The sequence below is a fragment of the Pholis gunnellus genome, assembly GCF_910591455.1.
Source record: "Pholis gunnellus genome assembly, chromosome: 23".
Taxonomy (NCBI): Eukaryota; Metazoa; Chordata; class Actinopteri; order Perciformes; family Pholidae; genus Pholis; species Pholis gunnellus.
The window spans coordinates 14,575,032-14,598,481 of record NC_136550.1 but is presented as its reverse complement, the minus strand read 5'-3'; the positions used below and the strand labels follow the sequence as shown (position 1 = coordinate 14,598,481).

Sequence of the window (23,450 nt, the reverse complement as noted above, 5' to 3'; positions counted from 1 at the left end):
TACGGTTTCTTCTACTTCCGCGACCACATCCTGCTTCGTTACCGCCACCAATCGAGTGGAAGTCTGCACTGTAACCGTATGCATATGCCAAATACTACGTGTACTAGCTACATACTACAGTACTAGTCCTATAACTTAAAAAAATATATAATTTAGATCAACTTGAAATGTTTAGGATGCAGCTGCAATCAATGGCAAGAAGATATTTTCTAATAGTATTATTCAATATTATTTAAAAAAATCTAATTTATTGATAATTGCTGTGTTTGAACAACAGAGAAAGACAAAGAAATGTCAACGATGAAAAAATAAAATCACATTAGCCTTATTCTTGAACTGATGCTTGAAATAGCAGCGACATATGGAAGAACCTCATCGGCTCACTTTGTTTCAACTAATCATTTATTCATTACTTATAAATTACTTATTTTTGAACGATTGCTTCTTTCAGTTAATTTTACACTGATAACAATACCTTGAGGGCAAAGCATTGTGGGAGGAGGAAGAGCTCAGTCCAGTTCTCCAGATAATGTAGTTTCATGTCGATGGCTTTGTGTTCTTCCTTCACTCAACATGATACCTGTGAGGAGAAGAAGGTGGTGTGCATTTAAACACAAAGGCAGCTTTATTCAGCTTTGGTAGACTATTATGACACAGTTAACTAGTTGTCTGTTATCTAAAATGTTACATTTTTAGAGTGTGTCCCTGGCCTCTGCTCTTTCACTTAGGTCTTCATGTGGCAATAGAAAAGTTCCTCCTTAACATCATCAGGATACAGATCATCTTCTCAAGTCCATTCAAAATGAAGGCAACTACAATTATTTGTAAATATTAAGAGGGAATTTGTACTTAAGTCATCAATACGGATACATTTAATGAACTTCTGTTAATCTTGCAAATGTTAAAATGTGTGTCTTACCTCTGCTACTTTTTGATGTTACGTGCTCTTTGGGTCACACGCAGGCTGCAGCTTGGAGGCCAGAATCTACAGGTGAGGCAGCGATGCAGGTCGGTGACGAAGGCTGAAGGCAAGATCTGGAACAGGTTGTTGGTGAGTTGAAGCTGTCTCTCAGAATTCACTGAGGGTAGAGGTTGATGGCAGAGGCTGTAGGTGAAGGTTTGAGGTGTAGCAGTTTGCCAAAATCTTCAGGTGGAGGTGGTGGTGCAGGTTTCCAGAAAAACACTTCTCTGCTAGTATCCGAAAGTGTAGATGAAGACTGCAGGTTCCTGGCAGAGGCCGTAGGTGAAGGTTTGGGTTGCAGATGTCTACTAGAATCTTCAAGTGGAGGTGGAGGTGCAGGTTAATGGCAGGGACCATAGGTGGAGGTGGAGGCAGTCTGCTAGTATTTGAAGTTGTAGACGGATGCTGAAGGTGTCTGGTGAAGTGTCAGGGCTGGAGCAGGACGAGGCTGTAGGTGTCCAGGATCGACAGGTGGATGCCAGGGATGTAGATTGCTGTGGAGGGCTGGAGGCTGGAGGATTTAGGTTTCTGGCAGGGGCTGTAGGTGGAGGTTTGCGTATAAAGCGTATGTTTAACGGTAAGCTTACTGTGATTGACAGGTCGCTGCCGCTACCAGAGCCGCTCACAGCATCTCTATGTCACTCCTCTATATTTCAAATATGGTAACTTCCGTTCACCAGATGCAAAAAAGTCAAGACAATATTTTGGTTGGTTGGTTTTTGATTTTTTTTAGATATAATCTGTGATTAAGTTGGCTTTCTTTTTCGGTCAATTTCCATTTTCCATATATTCTTTGTAAACCATTTACAAATTGAGTCATGCATTTAATCTCATTTTACCATCATACATTACCGTTAGTAAAAGAAACCTTCTTTTAGAAAATTGTCTGTGTGAAATTTCTGTGACTCATCTGAGAAACTTTTATAAAAAGAAACATAACAACCCTCTATTATAACTTTACCCAAGTTAGTGAGAACAAGACCGAATGCAATGCATGCTGGGAAGTGTGCTAACATACTTGGGTTTGATAAATTCAGTGTTCAAAGTTCTCAAAAGGTTCCAAAGCAAAAATAAAATGTCTCACTTTGTAGACTTTTTCTATATTTTGTATATATATATTTTAAAGGTGTATATATATATATAAACAGTGCATGACTTGGAAGATTAATGTAGAAAAACGTGTGATATGAAGTTAAACCTACAACTGTTTAGTTCAGCTGTAGTGTCAAGAATTATTTCTCACTTTCACTTCACTGGAGAAAACCACAGAGAAAATTCTAAGATCACAAACATATAAAACGTCCTTGTTTTCACTTCATGACTTCTACAGACTTGATCATCTCTAACAAGCATTCAAACATCCGAAGAACTGAAAATACATGGAGAGACACTGAGACACCACAGATACAGTAGATGTGCATCACACTGATGACGGTACCTTAACTGCAAAGCATTGTGGGAGGAGAAAGAGCTCTTTCTGGTAGATGAAGTTCAGCGTCAGCGTCTCGTTTTCCAGATGATGGAGGTTCATGTTGATCGCGGTGTGCTCTTCCTTCATGCAACATGAAACCTGTGAGAAGATGGAGAACATTTAAACATAAAGGCAGCTTTAATCCATCAGCCCAGCAGACTGTTGCACACTGATCTGTTTGTTCTCTAGAAGCTTCTCTTTACCAGACTCAGTGTGTCCCTCTGCTCCTCCAACTTAGGTCTTCTCATGGCAAGAGGACAGTTCCTCCATGATGATATCAGATCATCTTTTCAAGTCCATTCACGATTAAAACAAACTTTATTCTCTGCAGGTTGCTGGCAGAGGCTTCAGGTGGAGGTTCTAGTTGCTACCAGAATGTGCAGGTGGGGGCGGCTGCTGATTCTCGCTGAAGGCTGCAACCTGAACCTTAGGTGGAGGCAGTGGCTTACCATTTGGTCAATGAAAGCAAGCCTCAAGTAAAGTTCATTTAATCTTTTCTCAATATAGCTTTGGGCCTAGAAAAGTTCACAGGTCCTTGCAGCAAAGAACAAAAGTATTTTCTGAAAGTACAATTGATTTTTTACTTGTGTTTATGGCCTGACTTGAGATATCTCTTACGTACTTGACAGCAAAACATATCGTAGAGTAAATATTACATTTACAAAGGCTTGTAATAAAGATATTCTGACGTGTAATTAAAACCCCTTCGGGCTTACAATTTCCAAAAGCTCCCAGATAAAATAAAACATCAAGAGTTGTTTTTTTCCTGTTCGGTAATGGAAAATAAAGTTTTGAGCGTGACTGTATTCTGACAGTTGACTAAACCTCTGTTGAGGCTACAAGTGAATCTTTGTAACGACAATGAAACATATACTTCAGCTTGACAGGATATTAAAATCTTTATTGTGCATATTACAACCCTTTTATACCGTAAAGGCATAATGTATCGTTATATACTTAAAATGTATACACAATAACAATAAAAACGTCTTAAAAAAAACAAATAGCCATATGCATATTATGTCTTTCAAGTATGTCTCAGGGAAAGGTGAGTGTTACTTGTACAGTTCCCTTTCCATAAATAACAAATATCATTACACACAAAACTAATGTAGTGGAATTTAAATTTTAGTCAAACTAGTAGAAGTACACTTTAATTGCATTCAGCTTCTATGGCACCTCATGTAATCAAATGTACGTTGAGCCTATGTTTAAGTTGAATTAATAAAGCAAATGGAGGAGGGACACAGTTGTTTGGCACCAATGGGTAACTGACGGCAACGAAAGAACCCTTCATGTTCACAAATAGAACAGGACTTCTCAGCGTCTCTCAACATGGCGGCACATTCACGATCATCAAAATACATTTAAGTGTGATTTTCAGAATGACGTGGTCTCGGGTAAGTATACATTTGAGGGGTTATACACACTTTGTAATATTCACGCTGATAATCTAAATATCACGGACATGTTCTTTCATTAGGCGCAGTATGGAGTCCTCTTTTTAAATTTATTTTATACTTTTAGATTAATGGGTAGTGTACTGACGATTCACAATGAACCTGAACCTCACGTATTCCTTTAATAAACAAAGCAAACAAGGCAGTGATGGAGAATCCTCAACTAAAATCTCTTAGTGCTGCTTTGGCTTGGTACGGAAGAGGATTAGAGCCACATGTGAAAAATGTAATGGAGTTCTGACTTGAAAGAGTTTGTCAAAATTATTTAGAACGTTTTTTTCGGAGATCAAACGGTTTACAAAATCACCCACTGATTCACTACAATGACCCCCTCTCCACCAAACAAGTTGCAGTTTACAGCCATGTCAGTTTACAAAATGTCTTCACTTCATTATTTTTATCCTATTAGACATTTGTGTGAAATTCTTATAATTAGCACATGCATTCTTGAGTTATGGCCGAAAACGTGTTTTAAGAGGACACAGTGACTTCTGACCTCCAATTATAATCAGTTCCTCTTTGAGTCCAAGTGGACGTTAGTGCCAAATTTGAAGAAATCCCCCCTCAAGGCGTTCCAGTGATACCACAAGAATGGGACGGCAGGTCACATTTACCTTGACCTTTGACCTCGCTAATCGAATGAGTTCATACAGCCATTCTTGAGATATTGTGTACTTGGGTCATTTTCTCTGTGCTGTAAAATATGTCCCTGCTATCGCACAATTGAACCGTGCCAGATAAACGTCGGCTGGTCGTCGGCCGTCCGTAATAAATACATTTTTGTGAGAAATAAAAAATATTCTTATCTTTTTTATTGAGTTGCCTCTTAGCAAAATGCTCTGAGTGAATTTAAGTTCCCCCTGGTAACTAGTGATGCTGCGTATATTTCTAGGGCTTTTATTGTGAAAGGTAAGAATGGAAGGAGTAAAGCGTTGTGCGCTGAAGATGTTAATGAATACGAGGGCAATAAGTGTATTTAATAAATACTTTGTGGATGTTTGTGTTGTGTCACAACTAATGGGTTTGTCTGTCGTGCTGCTCTTTCCTCTCAACATTTTTCCTTCATCGCAGACAATGCATAATGGTTTGTAGTGCCTGGTTAGTGACCACTACGTTTCATGATGCATTGTGGGATACATTTAGTCCACTGTATGGGGTATAGTAATTCTCACTATACACTGGGAACAGCGGTACAAAATGGCAAACTCACTATATAGAAGGGTCAGGATTCCCACTTTAAACTCAAATGAACTTTTTTCATGTGGCCCTAATCATCTTCCGTAGCTCGTTGACATATATGCCGCGTCAGGTCATATGGGATGGATGGTAGAAGTGTGAAAGATTTCCATGTTTACAACTTTGGAGCATTCACGTCATTAGACAACTAGCCCCAAACTTTGGCTTCTGTTTCACTGAGCGCCAAGTTAGATAAATTCAGAGCTTTCTGAATAATCTGACTTTCACGGTTATTGTTGTGACTTGGATGTTGACTGGAAGCGAAAGCATGAATTACAGTAACTTTGACATGAGCGCAGCATTACTGTGTGGAGAGACCAGTGTGCATCTATACCCAGAAAATTGGCAGAGTGGTGAAGCTGCAGTTCAACCAATGGAAAAAATAAATGCTTTCACTTCCTTTACAGTGCATCTTTGTGGCTTTTTTGAGAAATGTTATTACTTTAAGGGGATGTTAAGGTTGATTCATGTGATTGATGGACAGTCTCAGCCTATCGCATTCGGTTCCTCCCATTTGACTAAATATCCTGGTTCCAGTCACTGACAAAGACGGCAGCAAGCAGTAAACAAATAAAAGCTTCAAAACAACAGTTCAGAAACATACGAGTGCTGTCACAGATATCACGTCCACGTTTTTCTACAGTCTGACAGCAGTAGATCTCAATTATCAGGAATGGAACTGTGCTCCCTGCAGCAGTCTCTCTGGGATTTAAGATGGGAAGAGAACATTTGTTTTGACATGAAAGTCTTGGCTTTTGCAGCTTTAATCAGCAGACGTAAGAGTTAGAAACTCTCTCTTGTACACGTGTTGCCAGACCGCTTACAGTTTGAGTCTGGACGGGACGGGAAGTCAGTGCTGCTGTCTGCTGTGGCTTGGTTTTCCACCACTGGGTTATAGAACTGATCTGCATTTCTCTTCAGTGTGAGTGCTGAAGAAGTTGACCCGTGTTTTTCTCTCTCAGTAACTGCTTTCATGTCCGGTCAGGATGTACAGGTTGCTGAGTGCTGAGGGCTCGTCTGTCGGTGTGCTCTGGAGGATGATGTCCCTGTACAAAGTCAAGAATGAAAAGGGGAGGGGGGCACGATCAAACAACCAAAGAAACGCAGAGCTGGCCCAAAGCTTCAGTTTATGCTAGCACACAGTACCTAAATCTGGGATTTGAGGGCACTATAAATACATAGGTAAATAATAAATCTCACAATGATACTTTTAAAAGAGGAAAGAACACATTCCTTCTCTTAATAATGAACAAGAATTACCACCAAGGGGCCTTAAACTTCTGCCAGTCAAGTTGCAGTTTACATGCCTGTCTGTCCAAAATGTCATGACTTTATCCTGTTAGACATTTGTGTTTGGAGGCATTGCTGAGACTTTGCGTTCACAAGAACCACCACTACTACTATTAATAATATTAATTCTGCAAACACTGCCATCACTTTTAATACGATTACCATCAGTACTACTATTATCAAGACTACTAACATTACAACTACTACTATTATCAATAATACTACTACTAAGTACCAAACTACTACTTCTTTTCATTCTGCTACCATCACAGGGTAGCCTCTTTTATCTATTGGTTGTTTTCAAGGACATTCCAGTTTGTTAAATACTCTTGTCAATAAACTACCACATGAACATTACTATGTCCATGAAAATAACCAAGTCTTTTCAGATGGTACCTGGGGAGATCTGATAAACTAGAAGTTCATTCTCAGCTGAAGGAAAATAGAAGGATTTTGAACAAATCCCATTGATATCTTCATTAAAGCTGGGGTAGGCAGTTTTGTCTCCTTGGCGTCATTGGGCAAAAAGTTCCATAATAAGCTTTCAGCATAGTAATTCAAGTGGTACCCCAGGGGAGGCAGTTTTCTGGAAAAGATTTTGCAGCAAGATTGTGAACGCGTCTGCATTTGTAGCAGCCAATAAGAATGCCCTCTCTCTTAAATTACCTGTGATTGGCCAACGAGCTAGATTTTCTAAACCTGTGAACAGAGCCAAGAGGAGGTGAAGAAGGTTTCTTTCAGATCACATGAATAACTAGACATTGTTATGGATTCTTTTGCCCAATGATGCCAAAACTGACCTGCCTACCCCAGCTTTAAATTTGAGCTTATTTTGATCTAGAACCAGCACTACTAGTATTGTTTCATCAGTGAAGAACCAAAGTGTTTTGTTAGAAAATGTACCTGTTTGTTCCCAAGACTCGGAATGCTCGACTCTCATCTGTAATTTCTTGTGTCACCTGCAGATAAAGAGGACATTTTTATAGAAGCGTTGAACATTTGATAAACACACGTCAGCTCAGACCCGGCACGACGCAAATCTTGAAGCTAATCACCTCATTCGAATGAAAACTCATCCCTTTGAGGCCGTGCTTCCAGAAAGCCAGCACGCTATCCTGCAAGCAGACTGAAAGAACACGTCACGTCACTCAACTGTCAGCGGGAAGCATCACTCACTGTGTTTATCACATGATTGTTTCTACCTAGAGTTTCGATCTGGAAGTTGAAGACCATCTCAGCGGCCAGCTCTTTGGATGGAAGCCCTCGCAGGTTCACTATCTTCACAGTTTCTGTCCATCGAGATGCGATATATTAGCAGTCGGCATGAAAGATGGCTTGAGTATTTGGAACATGTGTTGAGATTACTTACGTTCTAATGCGATGAGAACAGTGTCTCTGTCCATTTGGGTCACCTGCACTGCCCCGAGTGCGCCGCTATCTGCAGACCAACAAGAGAGTTGAGTCGAAGCTTAAAGCTGGGCTCTAGAAATGGCCAGAGGAAGAAACAGTCCATCCTACCTGGTGCTGAGATATGCGTGCTGTTCAGCTCTATAATATCAAACTGGAGCTGTTGGCTGATTGGCAGCTTCCCGTTGCTAAAGTCTCTCACCCCGACGCACAGCTGAGGGAACTCGTCCGACACCAACACCAGCAGCTCAAATATGGGCAGAGAGTCCGGCAGCCTCATCGGGATGTGCTGCAGAGCAAACACATGGCAACACAAAGAGGAGGAGTCAGTTTACATGGTACTAAGAATGGGATCGATTTCGGGTTTTGATTACACCAGGTAAGTGTGACACTACGGGACACATTGTCAATGCTTTACCAGGAATTATGTCTGAAGCAATTCGCACAAACTTCTAAATGGACCATCATTTACTAAATGAACATCATGCTGTATTGAAGAAGACTTGAAACTAGAGATTGAGACCATAAACTCATGTTTACAATGTTTACTGAGGTAATAAATCAAGAGAGAAGTAGAGTCATTTTCTCATAGACTTCTATACAATCAGACTTCTTTTTGCAATCAAGGAGTCGCCCCCTGCTGGTCAGTAGAGAGAATTCAAGTTTTAAGACACTTCTGCATTGGCTTCACTCGACAGAACCGGAGGTTGCTGCCTGGACAGGACGAGTCGAGGCAAGCTGGTTAGCGTGCTCATTTCAGTAGATACCTCTGCAACACAATACATAGACGTCTTTGACATAACGTCAACACTGTAAGCTCTTCACAGCCTGTTGATCATGTTCACTTCTTGAATGTTTGAAACTAAAATTTTGGTCACATCTTACAGATTGCCCCTTTAAAAACACAGAAATATTGCCGAGCTGATATTTACAATAAGACCAGTGCAGGTTGCAGCCCTGTAACAGAAATACATAAAGCAATATATTTCACTTAAGGTGCCTGTACAAACCTTTAGGTGCATGAACTTCTGCAGAGGCTCATACCACAGAAGAAGAACCAGGCCAGATGGAACCGCCCCGCAGAGAAATGTGCTGTCTGTGTACGGGTTTCGTGCTGAAAGAGAGAGTAGAAAGGTTGGGAGTCTGTTGTTGTCATCGCTGGATAAACACACAGAGCATGCAGAGTGAAGTCTGCTTCACCTACCTACACTACTTCTCCTGCAGCCTTTAGTGTCGGGGATCTTCACAGACATGGCAAACTTTCTGTGGCTTGAGAGAGAATATGCAGTTGAGTAAAAACATCTTACTTTGATGCCACCTAGTGGAAGTATCAAGAATGACAGTGTTACAACTACAGCTGTACCACTAATGCCCTGTCCCACCTGGAGCTGATCCTCTCAGTGAAGCGGCTGGTGCTGAGCGACAGACTGACGTGTTTCTTCTGCAGGTGTCCTCTCTGTTCAAACAGAGCGGCCAGACTGTGGGAGTAAAGCTGGGAGGACTTCCCTGTGGGACGGATACTTTCTGTGAGCAGCAGATAACAGACAGCACGCCGCTCTCTCTCAGACAAAACCATGTGTCATTTTTAGAGATTTGTTACCTGATACGGACATCAGCACGTTGTTCATAACATACAGCCATGTGCATCGCTGAGGGAGCAGCTGTGGGAGGAAAGACAAGACAACACAGAGCAATCCCTTTGAATACCTTCAATCACAATATAGGTCATTTCATATCTCCATAACCACATATATAGCGAGATAGTGTTGTTTCTGGTAATTCAGTCACTAAATAGTGTGTATGAAACACATGGTTTATTATACTCTTGTGTGAATTACATTCATGACAAATGAAAAGTATTGTGTATTTTCTCATTTAATTTAATTTACTTAAGTGCAGAGTTAGTTAGTATGTGCTTGTAGTTGTCAATTTAGACAACTTAATTGTGTATCACGACATCTGGATTCAGGATTTTATCACAATATGATTTATTATCCAACGATAAATGATGTAACTTGAGGCATCAGCTCGCTAACAAACCACCATTTTCTGACAGAGAACTGAAGCCTCAGACTGTGTTGGCATTCTGACCTCATACTCGGCTGCAAACCAACCCAGTGTGCACTGGAAGCCAACAGAACCACATCAACAATAATGTAAATAACCAACCCCAGCACTGAACAAGAAGTCGCCCAACACACTATAATTTCACTAAAAAGAAAGTGAAGCACCATGTCAGGTAGGCCGAACCAGACCCAGACCTGAACATCATTTCTAAATATTGCTGTGAAACCGGGTCAAGACGGGTCCGGTTTGGGTCTGGTATCTACACTCTGGACTAGATGGCTGATAGAAAGGACCCGATATTTCCACAGTCCCTCCAATAGGACTCCCCGAGGGACACAATGACAAGTCCACACAGCACGTACAGTGTAAGAGAATTCTGATAACTCGCCCCAGCAGAAAGAATGGTAAATACACGGATCCGCCCTTTTTGTTACCTTCTCTAGTGTGTCTTCATGAAGTTCATTAAGGTTCAGTGTGTAGATGCCCTCCTCTGCCCCAAGAAGCAGGTACTGATCTAAGAGGGGAAAGTGTTTGTTAAAAGGGAAAATATTGTTTCCTGCATCACAACACAAAGAGCCCACAATATAAATGTGGAGCATTGATATTGTTTCTTGCACAGTTGATGACGTATCTAGCAAAGCTGACTTCATTATTACGAGAGACGATGGCTGTTATGAAACATTATTGTCCTACCTCTCGTCTTGGGTAAAACCCATGTGACGGCACAGTGGATTTGAAGAGGACAACCGTTGAAGACCTTGGAGAAACAGGCTCCCATCTACAGAACCAGCACAGCAACAGAATCACCATTGGTCTGACGTGGTTAAAGTGACCCTTACATTTTGAAATGACATCCATTCTAACAAAAGCGGCACGTATGATTATTACAATAATATGATGTAATGTGTTGAAAGTTGCACTCGGCTACGTTACACATTGGCGACTCCAAACACCAGCAGCATCAACTGAGCGCTGAGGCTTCCAAAGATACCAAATACACGTGGAAATGCGTCAGCAAGAGACACCCGGAAATATTTGATGGAATAGTGCAGCGATAAAAACATCAGCTGGATTTACATAAAAACAAGTTCCTAGTGCAGTTTGAATCATGCCATGTGAGGAAGCTTATCTCGTTAGTCGTCAGGGCGTTGCCATTGGTCAGCTTTTATCGTAGGTCACATGCTGTTAGATGTCACACTTACATGGACTTGAGGGGTAGGAGGAAGTCCATGACAATCAGCCCTCTAGAAATGTCAAAGGTTACACATAACAAAACATAGGGGATGATAAAAACTGTACATCGGATGCATTCCAAATCAACATCTAGTGTGGTTGCATGATTCGCCACCATTAGACAGACATTAGAAAGTTATTATGTTAGCAAATCACACAACACTGGTATGAGAGACAGATGTTCAACTCACAGCATCCTCGGTCTTTTTCCTCAGCGTGCTCCATTCGGGTGAAAGTGGCGTCTCTCTTTTCAGAGAGCAAACGTTGGCAACCTTCCTCTTCTCTGCCGCTGCAGCGTCCCCCCCCGGCAGGCATGGGTTGCTGCAGCGCTGTCTGATGTCCTGTGTGGCCGAGCACCTGGCCAACACTTTTCAAACACAGGAGAGAGGAGGGGAAGGGATTTTTGTTAGTCCAAGTTTTAGAGCTGGGTATCTGTAAGCAATATTTTTAAGGTATCAGCCAGGACTTTTGTTCTTTTGGCGATAAGCTGTAATTGCCAGTGTGTTTTTAGATCACACTTCCCTTCTGTGCAACGCTTGTGATATTTACCCGAATGGTCGCCACAGACAGTGGGCCATTGGCTTCATTACCATTATTTACCGTTACCTCATTTATTTAAATAAAAGTCTTCGATGTTAAGACGTCACACTCGCCTGTATGTGGGTCTTGGTGCTCCAGGTCACACACATCCTTAGATAGATAGCCTCCAGCTAACCACTGAGCAGTTTGTCTTAATAACTGAAAAGCCAACATGCAGGAGATCCAGCATGAGCTCTGATGGCGTGTCTAGTGACGTGTTGTACCTGTTGTGGAGGTGGGGTCAGCAGCGACGGCAGCGTCGGGGCCCAGTGTGCAGCTGGGTCTCAGCGTCAGGTCACTGTCCTCTGTGTTGGGAGCTAAGGAGCTGAAGGCTGGCAGCGATGCTGTGGACGGACTGAATAAACCACTCTTCCTACCTCCCTGAAAGACACCAGCAAAGACATGAATCACTCTGAAGGGCTAATGGGGTCAAGATGTTGTCTAACCATGTGAGCCAATTGCATACTACAAACTAATCCTAAAAAGTGTAAACCATGTTGTAATGTTGACAGGTGTGGCTGTAGTAGCAGATCCAACTCAACTTTTTACATTGATCCTATCTCACTCCTAGGAAAGGTTTCTTAATGAAACTTACTGCGTCAACAATATGCTCTTTGTTCATTAAAATGGCGTAGCTGTAGTGATGTCATCGTCAATATATCAGTTGGTCTGTCACTCAACACTATGAAGTTAATTATTAATTTATTATTGGAAACTCATGTTCAGCTGACCTGTGTACTAATTCATGATTTAGTACGTTTCCCCAGCAAATAGATGAAGTCCTTGTAAATAATTCATTGAAGTGAACCAATTTAACACAGTCAGCGTTTTAAATCATGTTAGTTATCAAATCAAAATGACCTTTCCAGCAAACGTCTCAGTCTAATATTTGATGAATAAATAAATAAATATTCTCTGATTTTATTTTTTGTTCCATCTTTAACCCTTAATGTTTCTGTGTAAAATGTTTATGTCTCCGTGCATCCACTGGTTACCCTGTGTTTAACATCACATTGCAATGATTTGTGGGTAATTCCCTTAGGCTAAGTCAGCATACCATGCTGACTTGCGGAAAGGGTTCATTAAGGGCTCAAAATGTCTGCGAGAGAGCCCTCAAACACTCGATGATTTGACAACGGGACAGCCCTAAACCCTCACGGACTTCGCGGGAGCGCGCCTCAAAGTCCGTGAGTCCGTAAGGGGGGACATTGGGATTTGGCCTAAGTTCTGCTAGCAAGCATAAATTTCACTTTAGTCACGTGCTTGCCCACTGACCAATCACAGCACACTATGCATCTTGTGGCAGAGCTGCACCTGGACTCTGAGCTGCAGTAATGCTGACGTAGCTGTAGGCCTGCAGGCCCTGTAGGCCTGTCTAAGAATCTCAAACCAAAGATCTGATTGGTTGAAGACTATGTCAATCAACAATATCGTCCCCATTCACTTAACCTGCACATGGATTCACTGGTGAGTCTGCAGGCCTGGGGCCTCTCTTCTACCTAGAGACACAGAGGTGAAATCTGATTGGATAAAAGCTCTACTTAAAACAAGCTGCACTGGAAGCAGAGCAACTGAGGAGCACAGTAGCTGTGCAATGAGAAAATAAGATCATGGGAAAAATATTTGTATCAATTATAATACATATAAGAAAAAATTAAATGTATTTAAGAAAAAATATTAAATTATAAAATAGCTATAACTTTGTGATTCTGTTTAGGCCAGCAGAGAAGGCTTTGCAGGCCCTGACGGCCCGCCACTGACATGAAGTAATAGTACGTTTTTTTCGCTTTAGTAGAAGTGGGAATTATGCACAAAGTAGGTGGGTTGACAGTGACGGACGAGAGAAACAAGACAGTAAATCCCTCGCGAGGTCTTTTTAGCTAGCCGTGCATAGCTAGCTAGTCAGCTAGCTAGTCAGCTAGCTAACTAGCTAGCTAAGTTGGGCACAGGGTGCAACTGTGGTAATTTGGTAAATTAATGAATAGAGTGTTAACACTTTGGTACTAAACTATGTCTTCAGCACACTAAACTGGCCATCTAAACTGGCCGTTGGTGCAACTTGCAGCAATGAGCTGATGTTTTAGACTTTTCCAAAATGTGAAGAAACAGAAACACAATGAGTGTTGAGTGCTGTGGTTGTTCCCAGTCTGTAACTGGTTACCACAGTCTGCTGAGATGACCCAGATGTGAGGAATCCACAGAGCCACAGCCGGTCTCCTAGAAGTGCCTTGATGGGGTTCCAACAAAATGACCAACACAGCAATGTAATGCCACACCAAGTAGTTTTTCTGGTGTTTTAGGAGAAGATTATACCGGTGTAAAATGAAAATAGTCTGTCCAGATTGAACCCAACCAGTAACTAAATGGTCAGCTTGTTTCTTTAAGTTTGAAATGCAGCTTTGTTTTCAGTGCTAAACTAATTTTAACACTTGATTTGGGCACCCTGACATACCACACATCTGTTTGGCTTCTCTCAGCGTCCTTTGTTACAGGTCACGTATCCTTGTGCATGAGAAACAATTTGTCATACAGACCCTAGTGGTTTTATATTGATTGTGACTGAACCGTTTGTAGCAGTATTCATATGTTTAATCTGTCATTAGAATTCACTGAATTCACTCAACGTTTGAAGCAGGGAAGAAAGATTTTAAAGTTAAAAGGCCACAAAGAGTTTCCTATATGTTAAGTGTTCTGTTTATAGCTAAAATACATTTTATCTGTTCTGTCAAGTCTTCTCGCTGGTGCAGTAATTCATAATTTGTGTTTTTTTAAAGGTGTAAACATACACAAACCTATGGATAGAACCAGTATGTAGTATGCAATTGGACCACAGCTTCAGTTTATGGTTGTGTAGTTACCACTCACATCAGTAGATGGCGCCCTTCTAATGGTTAAACTCCTGAAAGACAAAGGAAGAGCAATGTCCTGATCAGGCACCAAAAAATAAAATTCCAAATCAAGCGTCATGGCGACAAACTGGACAACAAATGCAGATGTTGAAGATGCTGAGGGTGGGGTAACATTAGCACAGACACATATCTTGACGAAACGCCAAAAAAACACAACAACAAAAAAACAGACAAAAAGCAGAGGAGCAGTGGGTTTGTGTTGAATCACTTCCACATCCAGTTCAGGACTTTTGATGATGGGATTAGTGGAGCGGGAACACAAACCCACCGATTATGTCAAAGAGGTTTGTCATTAGCTTTTATTAAAAAAAACAAAAAACGATCACAACAACAAGTAGATTTGAGGTGAATTCATGTGGGATAGGGGGAGTGGAGCACTGCTGTTAGGAGAGGCTGGAGTTGATGGACGTTGCCTACCTCAGCTGCAGAGCTTGCTCCACACATTCCAACAGGCTCCTGCAACAGGAAGACCTGGTGTTTATCTGACTACGGGCCTGAATGGCCCACAACAAAGGGGGTCCACTACTAGTCCGAGGATGTTAGGACTGCTGATGTTCTGTGCCAAACTAAAGGATAATTCCACTTTATTACAACTCAGATTTTATTCTTCTTAGTTTTCACAATAATTTCCATCAGTAATGATAGCAATGTACTCACCTAGGCAATTGCTAAGTTTACAACATTTTAGAAGTACTATGTTTAGGAGTCCTAGGTGGAGCATTTTGAACATAAGTGATTTACTGGTTATAAAATGACTTATCAGCGGGTTAAGGGTTCCACTAATGGATCTATTCCCTGACACATTTCTTAGAACATGACTAAAGGTGTTATATTTTAAAGGAAATCTTTCCAAAAAATGTGTGCAATGGAAGCAAAGATGGAAAGTCCCCAAAAACAATAAGGAATTGCATTACACACATTTCATGACCACCTCAAATAATACATGTAGATATCTCATTCATTAAATCTTCATTTCTATATTTTTATTTAGCTGAGCTATTTTCCCTAACCTAGTGATTCAGGATGTCACTACAACAGTGACGAGGGGAAACATGGTTGATTTAAGTGTCGTACTTTCGGTCACTACAGAACGTAGCCCTGAACGGCATCGGTGGTTTGGATTATATTGATAAATTGTTGCTTTGTTTACAACAAACAAGCGTTCCCAGATCTCAGAGACTACTTTGGTGAGTACAATGTTAATATAACTGATAGAATACTACAAATATTACCAATAATAGTATTGCTAAATATCTAATATTATAAATTCTACCATTGCTACTCCTGCTGCTTTCAATAACAAAACGTATTACATCAGCCCATAAGACTACGCTATTCTATCCCATATTCTGTCATGAAAGATACACTCTGATCTTGCTATAGTGCACGTCAGTGCTACCAAATCCCCCAAAATCAATTTGGCAATTTTGAAGTCGCGGCCACACGACACCCTTTGTCCAAGGAAGAGATTTTACACCCCACACACACACACACACACACACACACACACACACACACACACACACACACACACACACACACACACACACACACACACACACACACACACACACACACACACACACACACACACACACACACACACACACACACACAGGTTGTGATCAAGGTTTTAAAAAGTCTTAAAGAGAATTGATGACTTTTACTGGTAAAACACGGAAGCCTAAAGAACTTTTTGGACGTAGGCAACTAATGTGACATTTTAACTGAAGTGAATGGGGTCCCTAATGAAACACACATCCAGTTCTCTTAAAAGAGTACAAAGACTTTTCGGATTATGCGCACAACAAACTCCTTTACAGGAAAGTCTTTACTTAGCAATAGCAGCAAATAGCGAAAATAGTTGTGTTTGGATTTTCAATGAATGGAAAGTTTTTCGAACGTTGTATAACCTCTTTTGCTCTTTCCTTCGGACTCGCGTCAAAGTCGGTATGCACTGATATGTTTTTATTGTTTTGCTCTCCGTAAAGCCGTTTCGATAGAAACCGGTTTCTGGGACCACAGAGATCCTCGGAAGGTGAGCACTTTATACAGTTATAGGGTTTTTGTGCAAACTATTCTTTTGAAATCGATATTGCCCCTTTCCTCTCATTCGTTCTTCCTCCTTCCGTCAAAAACTAGCTCCGACATTACCCACAATGCAACTTGAAGCCAGGTTGGTCAGGTATTAAAGTATTATGCTTGCGAACAAAGCAGAGATGAGCAGCTACAGAAGATCACTTCTTTCTAACTCCACACCTCCACGTTTATTTACTTTTCAAACTTGTTTACTTCAGACCCAACGGACGCTGACTCGTGTGACATCACTTGAGGACTTTTATCATACGTCACACAGCTCCCTCTGGAGACACTTATACTACTTTTTTCATATAAGCAGTAGTATTTCCCAACACGAGGTTGTAAAATCAGTGGCGTTCCCCTTTAAAACATCCATGCTCCGTTCACTGTTGGGATGTCATTTAAAAATGAACACAGTTCTAAAGCTGGGAGGAAGTCTTTGGATTCGGGGGAATTACTGGCCACTTGAAAAACATGATCAGAGTGTATCGTTGACAAAGGAGGGGAATTTGGGTAGTTTTTCCAATGTTGTCCTGGGATGAATTACTGATAGCTTCGAAGAAGGCATCCTTTACAGCTGTGACATCTCGACAGCTTAAAAGCAAACATTTCCAGAACAGAATGAAAGTAGAGTTGTGAAGAAGAAAACAGAGAAGGCTTACGGTGAGTTGTCTTCGTCTCCAGACAGACTCCAGTCATCATCATAGGAGCCCTGCTGAAGGGGGGGATGGACACACAGAGTCCATGGTCATATTAATGTATATCATCAGTATACATCTCTGTCATAAAAATACCTTGCAGGAAAAGAGCCTCACCAAATCAGGATAAGGCTCAGTGACTTTCCTCAGCTGAGGCCCAAACTTCACTTGGTCGACTGCAAAGAAAACGTGATGAGAATGAAGCGAGTGTTGAGCAGTATTCACAGAAACATTTTTAAATCAGTTTAGGACAATAAAGAGCAGGGCAATGTGTTCCCACACAATCCAGGCCTTTTCATGCACTTTGGATGAGCACTCACTTTCAAGTGCATCGATTAGCCTTAAGTTTGGAGCTTCACACAGAATGCACTCTGCAACCACACATGCTCCTATCATGTCAATAATGAGCTAGCACTGAGGCAGACTGGCTTCTACAGCCCTGACCCAATACAACAGCCAAGCACAGCATCAGAGCGGGACAGTGACATTTTGAATGCAACAGTTTAAATTGGATTCAGTGCACTGAGGGGTTTTGCCCCTCACTTTCCCCCACTTTCTTTAATGTCCATGGTACTATTCACATTTAACAGCTCATAACATACAGTATCTACTTAAACTAACTAAAAGCTAGATAAATAGCACATCTTGCCTGATATGCCATCTAACTTAAAAATATTGAAATTGAAAAATACAATAAAATATTTTCCAGTGAGTTCATCAGGGTTTGGTTGCATGGGTGGATTATGAGACAATGGACCCCGGGGCAAAGACATGCAAAAGGCCCTTAGAAGTAATTTTGTGTATTTGTGGTCGTTTTGTACAGATTTCTTCTTGATTAAACAGATTACACAATCTCCACAATCTTCAGAAGCTACTGAACAGATTTCGATCTAATTTGTCATGGGCAGTCAAGACTGGGAATCCATCATTGTTAGAGACCACCTGACCATTTATTAAATGTCACCAGAATGCATGCACAAAATATGACATTCTAATGGGCAGTCTGATTTAGCACATGTATTCTGATGGGGGAACTAGTGAACCAGAAAGAGGAAGTAGCTGTCTCGTCTCGGCTCAGTTATTTCCCATGGTGTATGTTTCTGAATGCCTGCATTAATAGATGAAACTTCTATCATCATTTTAAAGTTTAGAACTCGATACCAGAAGTTCTTCAAGTTATTTTCTTTGCGGTTTAGAACCGATTGCAAAATGCCTTGATTTATTCAACATGTATGTCAAAAATACACTACCCACTAAAGGAATGGAGAGTGTTTGTCGTGAACAAACAAAAACACTATTTATTTTGAATGTTTTTAATTCTTTTCCACCTTCCTAGCAATCAGTGGTGTCACTACAGTGTGAAGATCAACAAATTCCATCCCGGTGAACATAATGTGTCCTTTTTTGGTCAAAGATCCATTGTTGCTGCTTGGTAACGTAGTTGGGGGGGTGGGGGGGGGGGGCTGATTCGAAAGCTCTGTGCTGTATGACACAGCAACACAGCCGAGCTGCCAGCAGCCTCCCCAACCTCTTCACTGGTGCTTTATGTTATTCGCACCATGGTGATGCCTTGTTGTTGCACTGCTATTTTGTGTGTCTTGTTGCCTATGCAGCATGGCTGTGTCTTTGTCTGTTGGTCGGTCCACCACTTTGGTCCAGAGAGAAATATCTCAACAGCTTTTCGATGGATTTCTATGTACTTTGGTACAGATATTCATGTTACCCAGAGGATGAAGCTTAATGACTTTGGTGATCCTCTGAATTCTCCTCTAGCGTCACCAGCAATTCAAAGTTCTCTTTGAAAATATCTTAACATCTGCTCAATGTATTGGCACAACATTTGGTATGAAGACAATTATGGTTCCCAGAGGATGAAACCTACTGACTTTGGTGATCACCCTCGTCACACTCAAACTGCAGGTTGACATTGGTGGTTTTGAGGGAAATGTCTCATCAACTGTTGGATGGATTGCCAAGACATTTGGTCCATTCATGTTCCCCTCAGGCTGAATTTTAACAACCTTGGTGACGCCAACATTTTAATTTGCCCAAAAGTTTGGTTGATGACCCAATACCTGCTAAACTAAAAACATTCCCACACAAAGTGCAGCTGAGGCTAAAAACTAACATGTCATCATGACACCATGCCAGCGTTAGGTACAACCACACACAGCCGCTAGCATGGCTGTAGACTCTTAAGTCTTTAAACTAATGCAAATACAGCCAGTGACGCATCATTACCGCGGCAATGGTTTCAATACCTTATTTTGGGAAACATGTTCCTCGAAAAAATCATTTTGTCATTTAACAAAGTAAACCAAACCTCTCAAAGGTTAAGTGTCTAAACACAAACAGCCAGTTCACCTATCTGGTAGCCAGGCTAGCATTAGCAGTAGTAACATCACTAGCAGTGTGATATTGGTCAAACTGAGGTGCACAGTTTCAATGTGCTTGTGGCTTGATTATCTATGAATAGCACACTGTGTATAGGGGAAGTTGAGGTCAGGTTGATCTATGATTTGGTACTGGGCAGAGTGTGAAGCCAGACTGTCGCACCAGAAGCCCTTACGCCACAAGAAGACTATGGGCAGCAGCAGCAGTATGAAGTCACTGCAGCCAGTGCATAGAAGTACCACTGTCTGTCACACACCAAAGGCATGTTCTCAGTGCCATCCTCTGACGCAGCCTTCGTCCCACATGTATGGTTGGTTTACAGGACCAGGGCAGCCGTCAGCATGCTGACTGAGAGGCTTTTGTCCTCATTCATATTATGGAGATTACAGCACTGAATACTGGGGGTCATGGTGGACAATGAAGCCACTCTTCAGCAAGTACAACCGACACAGTATATTTAGACATGCGTGCATACAGTGAGTCAGAAACAAAGTATTACTGTGCAATATTTAAGATATATATGGATTATATATTCACAAACAAAGATGCGGAGCTCTGTGAAGACTGGCTGCCCATAATATATAATGTTTGTCATTTAGATGTCACGGTGCTTACAGGGATAGTGTTGGTGTTCTCTTGTGGGTGTTGTGGACATTAAGAGAATTATAATAAAATCATAAAAACAAAACATTATGCTGTACATGCATATGAAGTAGTTTGAGATGAGTAGTTCAGCACTTTGGGAAATATGCGTATTCAGTTTCTTTCCTAAGATGGTTTCCAGCTTTATGACTGTGTGTTAACTACACAGTTGGAATCCCAAAGTTATTAGCTTAGCTTAGCATAAAGACTGGAAGCAGGGGGAGTCTTAAGCCATGCTAGCGGCTCTGTAAGGTTGTAGCTGGCACAGCGATGCTTTGAGTTACATGCTAACACCAACAAGCTAACATGATAAGGCTAGCATGCTTGATGTTCAGCAGGTATAATGTACCATTATAGTTTAGTATGTTAGCATGCTAACATATCAGCTCTGAATACAAAGTATAGTGTGGTTAAGTGTAGAACCACTTGGTGGAACTTTTTTTCGTCTCATTTACACTAACTAAACAACTCAAAATGTCAGAGTGTTCCTTTAAAGTGTGTGTGTGTGTGTGTGTGTCCTTACATTGTTCTTCAGACAGGGTCCTCTCTACAGGCAGGTGTTTCCCTGCTGACTGAATCTTGTCAGGAGCCACTTCCCCAACCTGTCAACAGATCAATTAGATGACACGCTGAATGGGACTTTCTCCATCCTGCAGCTTGTTTGTTGTTCAGACATTCAGTTCAGGAGTCACGGTATAGTTACACTGCTTTATAGTCCGTTCCCCCTCCTCGCAGTACTGACCTCCAGCTCGTTGTCGTCCATGCTGAGCGTGTGGCCTGTGTGAAGCTCAGGGTTGTTGGCCATGTCCAGCAGCTCAATGACCAGGTTGCGGGTCAGGAGCTGTGTCACGAACGGATGCTGGAGGAAGAAGTTACAGATCATGACCTTTAACAGTTACAAAATATCATGCACGAAGATGTCAGATCCACACTGACTGGCCTCCTAATCGTCAGAATTTCAGTCTTTGGAAGGACATTGTTAGGCTGGTTCCAGACCTCTTTTATGATTACTTGAGTCATTGTTTTGTCTACCGAACGTCAGAGAAAAAGGGAAAAGTGCCCATCACAGTTTCCCAGAGTCCAAGCTGACGTCTTGTTTTGTGCAACCAACAGTAGTAAAACCAAGTTACTGAAAAGATGAACAAGAATGCCATCAGCTGTAACCCCAGGCAACCGTATGCCTTCACAAAACACTGACGTGATCATTGATCAGACAGACTGTAGTTTAAGGATAAGACACAGAGCTTCTATCTGTTACTGTTAAATTCAATACATTTGACTGCCTGTGTTAAATTGTCATCTGCTGTTTGTACTTAACGTTAGTTTGAATGAATGAACTGTATTTGAATCCCATCTCTAGAAAAAAAAAAGTCTAAACTGAGGTTGTATTGGAGAAAGGCCCAGATAAAAATAAAGGCTGTTTATAATGAAGAAATAACAAAGCTATTGACAAAGAATCTTGCTGGGCCATATTGCATACATGTATTGAACATAAATGTAATTATGGGAGGAAATCCAGACACAAAGCAAGTTGCTTTGAAGTGTCTTCAAAGGAAACATTTTTAAAAGCTTTTTTTAACATATTTTTCTTGTCTGTAAAGTCATGCAAAATATGCATAATACAAGATTGGGAGCGTTATAATTGCCTATCAACATGGCGACGTCTGAGCAACACACTGTCTTTACAACGCAAACAGTTCTTTGCTGATATGTTAATTCTCTGAAAGTCATATATTGCTCCTTTAAATATGGGATCATGAGGTAAAATTAACACCTGTGCAACATCACCCAGTTTTATCGTGTGTCATCATAAAGAGAATCAATCTTCTCTGAATACATCAGGGTTAAAACGCCATGTATGTATGGTGCATGTATGGAGACAGGTGACTTGTTAATGGCAAGCTGAAAAGACAACTAACCTGCAGCAGCGTCTCCGCTGAGGGCCGTTTACGAGGGCTTTTAATGAGAGACATCTTCACAAAGCTTTGGAAACCTGCCGACCTGCAGAGAGCAACAGAGCGTGAACGAATTGTACCTCAAGAAGATATTGATGAGATTGGAAAACGATTGGTCCCAATACATGCTGAACACGGACAATTAAACTCACCATTTGGTTTTATCCTTTAGTCTCGGAGGCTGGAAGCTGCTCTTGGACATCAACATCAACGCTCTGAAACATTGTTTGAAATGTTACCGGGCTGGAAAAATGTCTTAAATATTTACATGCAGTGACTGTCCAGGAACACAATACACAGCAGGCAGCCACGCTGTTACATAACACAAGAGCTATGGCACAACTGTCTGTTTCCAGTTGTTGGAGCTGAAGTCCCTGCTGTCTGAGCTGAATCACCTCATTGGGTGGAGGTCAAACATGGGCGGCTGGAGCTCCGCCAGCTCGATGGCGGTGATGCCGACGGCCCAGATGTCACACAGGTGGTTGTAGCCACCCTTCTTCTCGACTGCAGCCACCTCCGGAGCCATCCTGCACAAAGGGGACAGAAGAAAAGGACATTGACATTTTAATTGATGCTTCAAAATGAACTCACCATTGTTGTCCACCTCTGATATGACACATTTTGGTTACATGTTAACTTTCTCATATTAATTGAGATTAGTTCAAATTATTTTTTAAAGCCTCAGTAACTTAGTTTTTCAACAACAATGGGAATGGAAATATAATATGAATTGTGGAATTCCTCAAGGCAGCCTGAAAAGGCCACTTTGGTTTTTATTTTTGCAATACTTCAGACTAAGCTTTAACTAAGGAGCAGATGAATGGGGAGAGGGCCACACAACAAGCCCAGGAACATGTTGGTGGTACTCGCTACTTTTACTGGGTAAGAACATGATCAATCGACATCTTTCTCAACCACGGAGCCCATAATACCACATTCACGTCTATTTAATGACGTGACTACATACAGTTCAGGTCAACATCACAGTGGCACTTACTGCAGGGAATCTCATAATCATCTAAAAAGCTGAAATAAACAGCACTAAATAAAACGGACGGTGTCTGAAAAC

General features: G+C 41.4%; 1 protein-coding gene across 3 annotated transcripts in view; it reads right to left on the bottom strand.

Moving 5' to 3' along the window:
• Positions 1 to 3,316: 3,316 nt before the first annotated feature.
• The window catches only part of map4k2 (mitogen-activated protein kinase kinase kinase kinase 2), a 34,331-nt gene continuing 14,197 nt past the window's right edge, over positions 3,317 to 23,450 (bottom strand). Inside the window, exons 9-32 of one of the 3 annotated variants that reach the window (XM_079184939.1) lie at positions 22,777 to 22,908; positions 22,534 to 22,596; positions 22,346 to 22,427; positions 21,169 to 21,285; positions 20,950 to 21,028; positions 17,508 to 17,566; positions 17,355 to 17,407; positions 15,031 to 15,069; positions 14,570 to 14,603; positions 11,929 to 12,085; positions 11,317 to 11,492; positions 11,095 to 11,136; positions 10,586 to 10,670; positions 10,327 to 10,406; positions 9,426 to 9,486; positions 9,208 to 9,331; positions 9,030 to 9,094; positions 8,836 to 8,939; positions 7,937 to 8,114; positions 7,788 to 7,856; positions 7,621 to 7,707; positions 7,474 to 7,544; positions 7,322 to 7,377; positions 3,317 to 6,174 (exon numbers count right to left, since the gene is read on the bottom strand). In XM_079184939.1, coding sequence (XP_079041065.1) covers positions 6,087 to 6,174; positions 7,322 to 7,377; positions 7,474 to 7,544; positions 7,621 to 7,707; positions 7,788 to 7,856; positions 7,937 to 8,114; positions 8,836 to 8,939; positions 9,030 to 9,094; positions 9,208 to 9,331; positions 9,426 to 9,486; positions 10,327 to 10,406; positions 10,586 to 10,670; positions 11,095 to 11,136; positions 11,317 to 11,492; positions 11,929 to 12,085; positions 14,570 to 14,603; positions 15,031 to 15,069; positions 17,355 to 17,407; positions 17,508 to 17,566; positions 20,950 to 21,028; positions 21,169 to 21,285; positions 22,346 to 22,427; positions 22,534 to 22,596; positions 22,777 to 22,908 — 2,101 coding nt within the window. In that variant the 3' untranslated portion in view covers positions 3,317 to 6,086. The remainder of the gene's footprint in view (positions 6,175 to 7,321; positions 7,378 to 7,473; positions 7,545 to 7,620; positions 7,708 to 7,787; positions 7,857 to 7,936; positions 8,115 to 8,835; positions 8,940 to 9,029; positions 9,095 to 9,207; positions 9,332 to 9,425; positions 9,487 to 10,326; positions 10,407 to 10,585; positions 10,671 to 11,094; positions 11,137 to 11,316; positions 11,493 to 11,928; positions 12,086 to 14,569; positions 14,604 to 15,030; positions 15,070 to 17,354; positions 17,408 to 17,507; positions 17,567 to 20,949; positions 21,029 to 21,168; positions 21,286 to 22,345; positions 22,428 to 22,533; positions 22,597 to 22,776; positions 22,909 to 23,450) is intronic. The other 2 variants (XM_079184940.1, XM_079184941.1) reach the window with 2 other exon arrangements.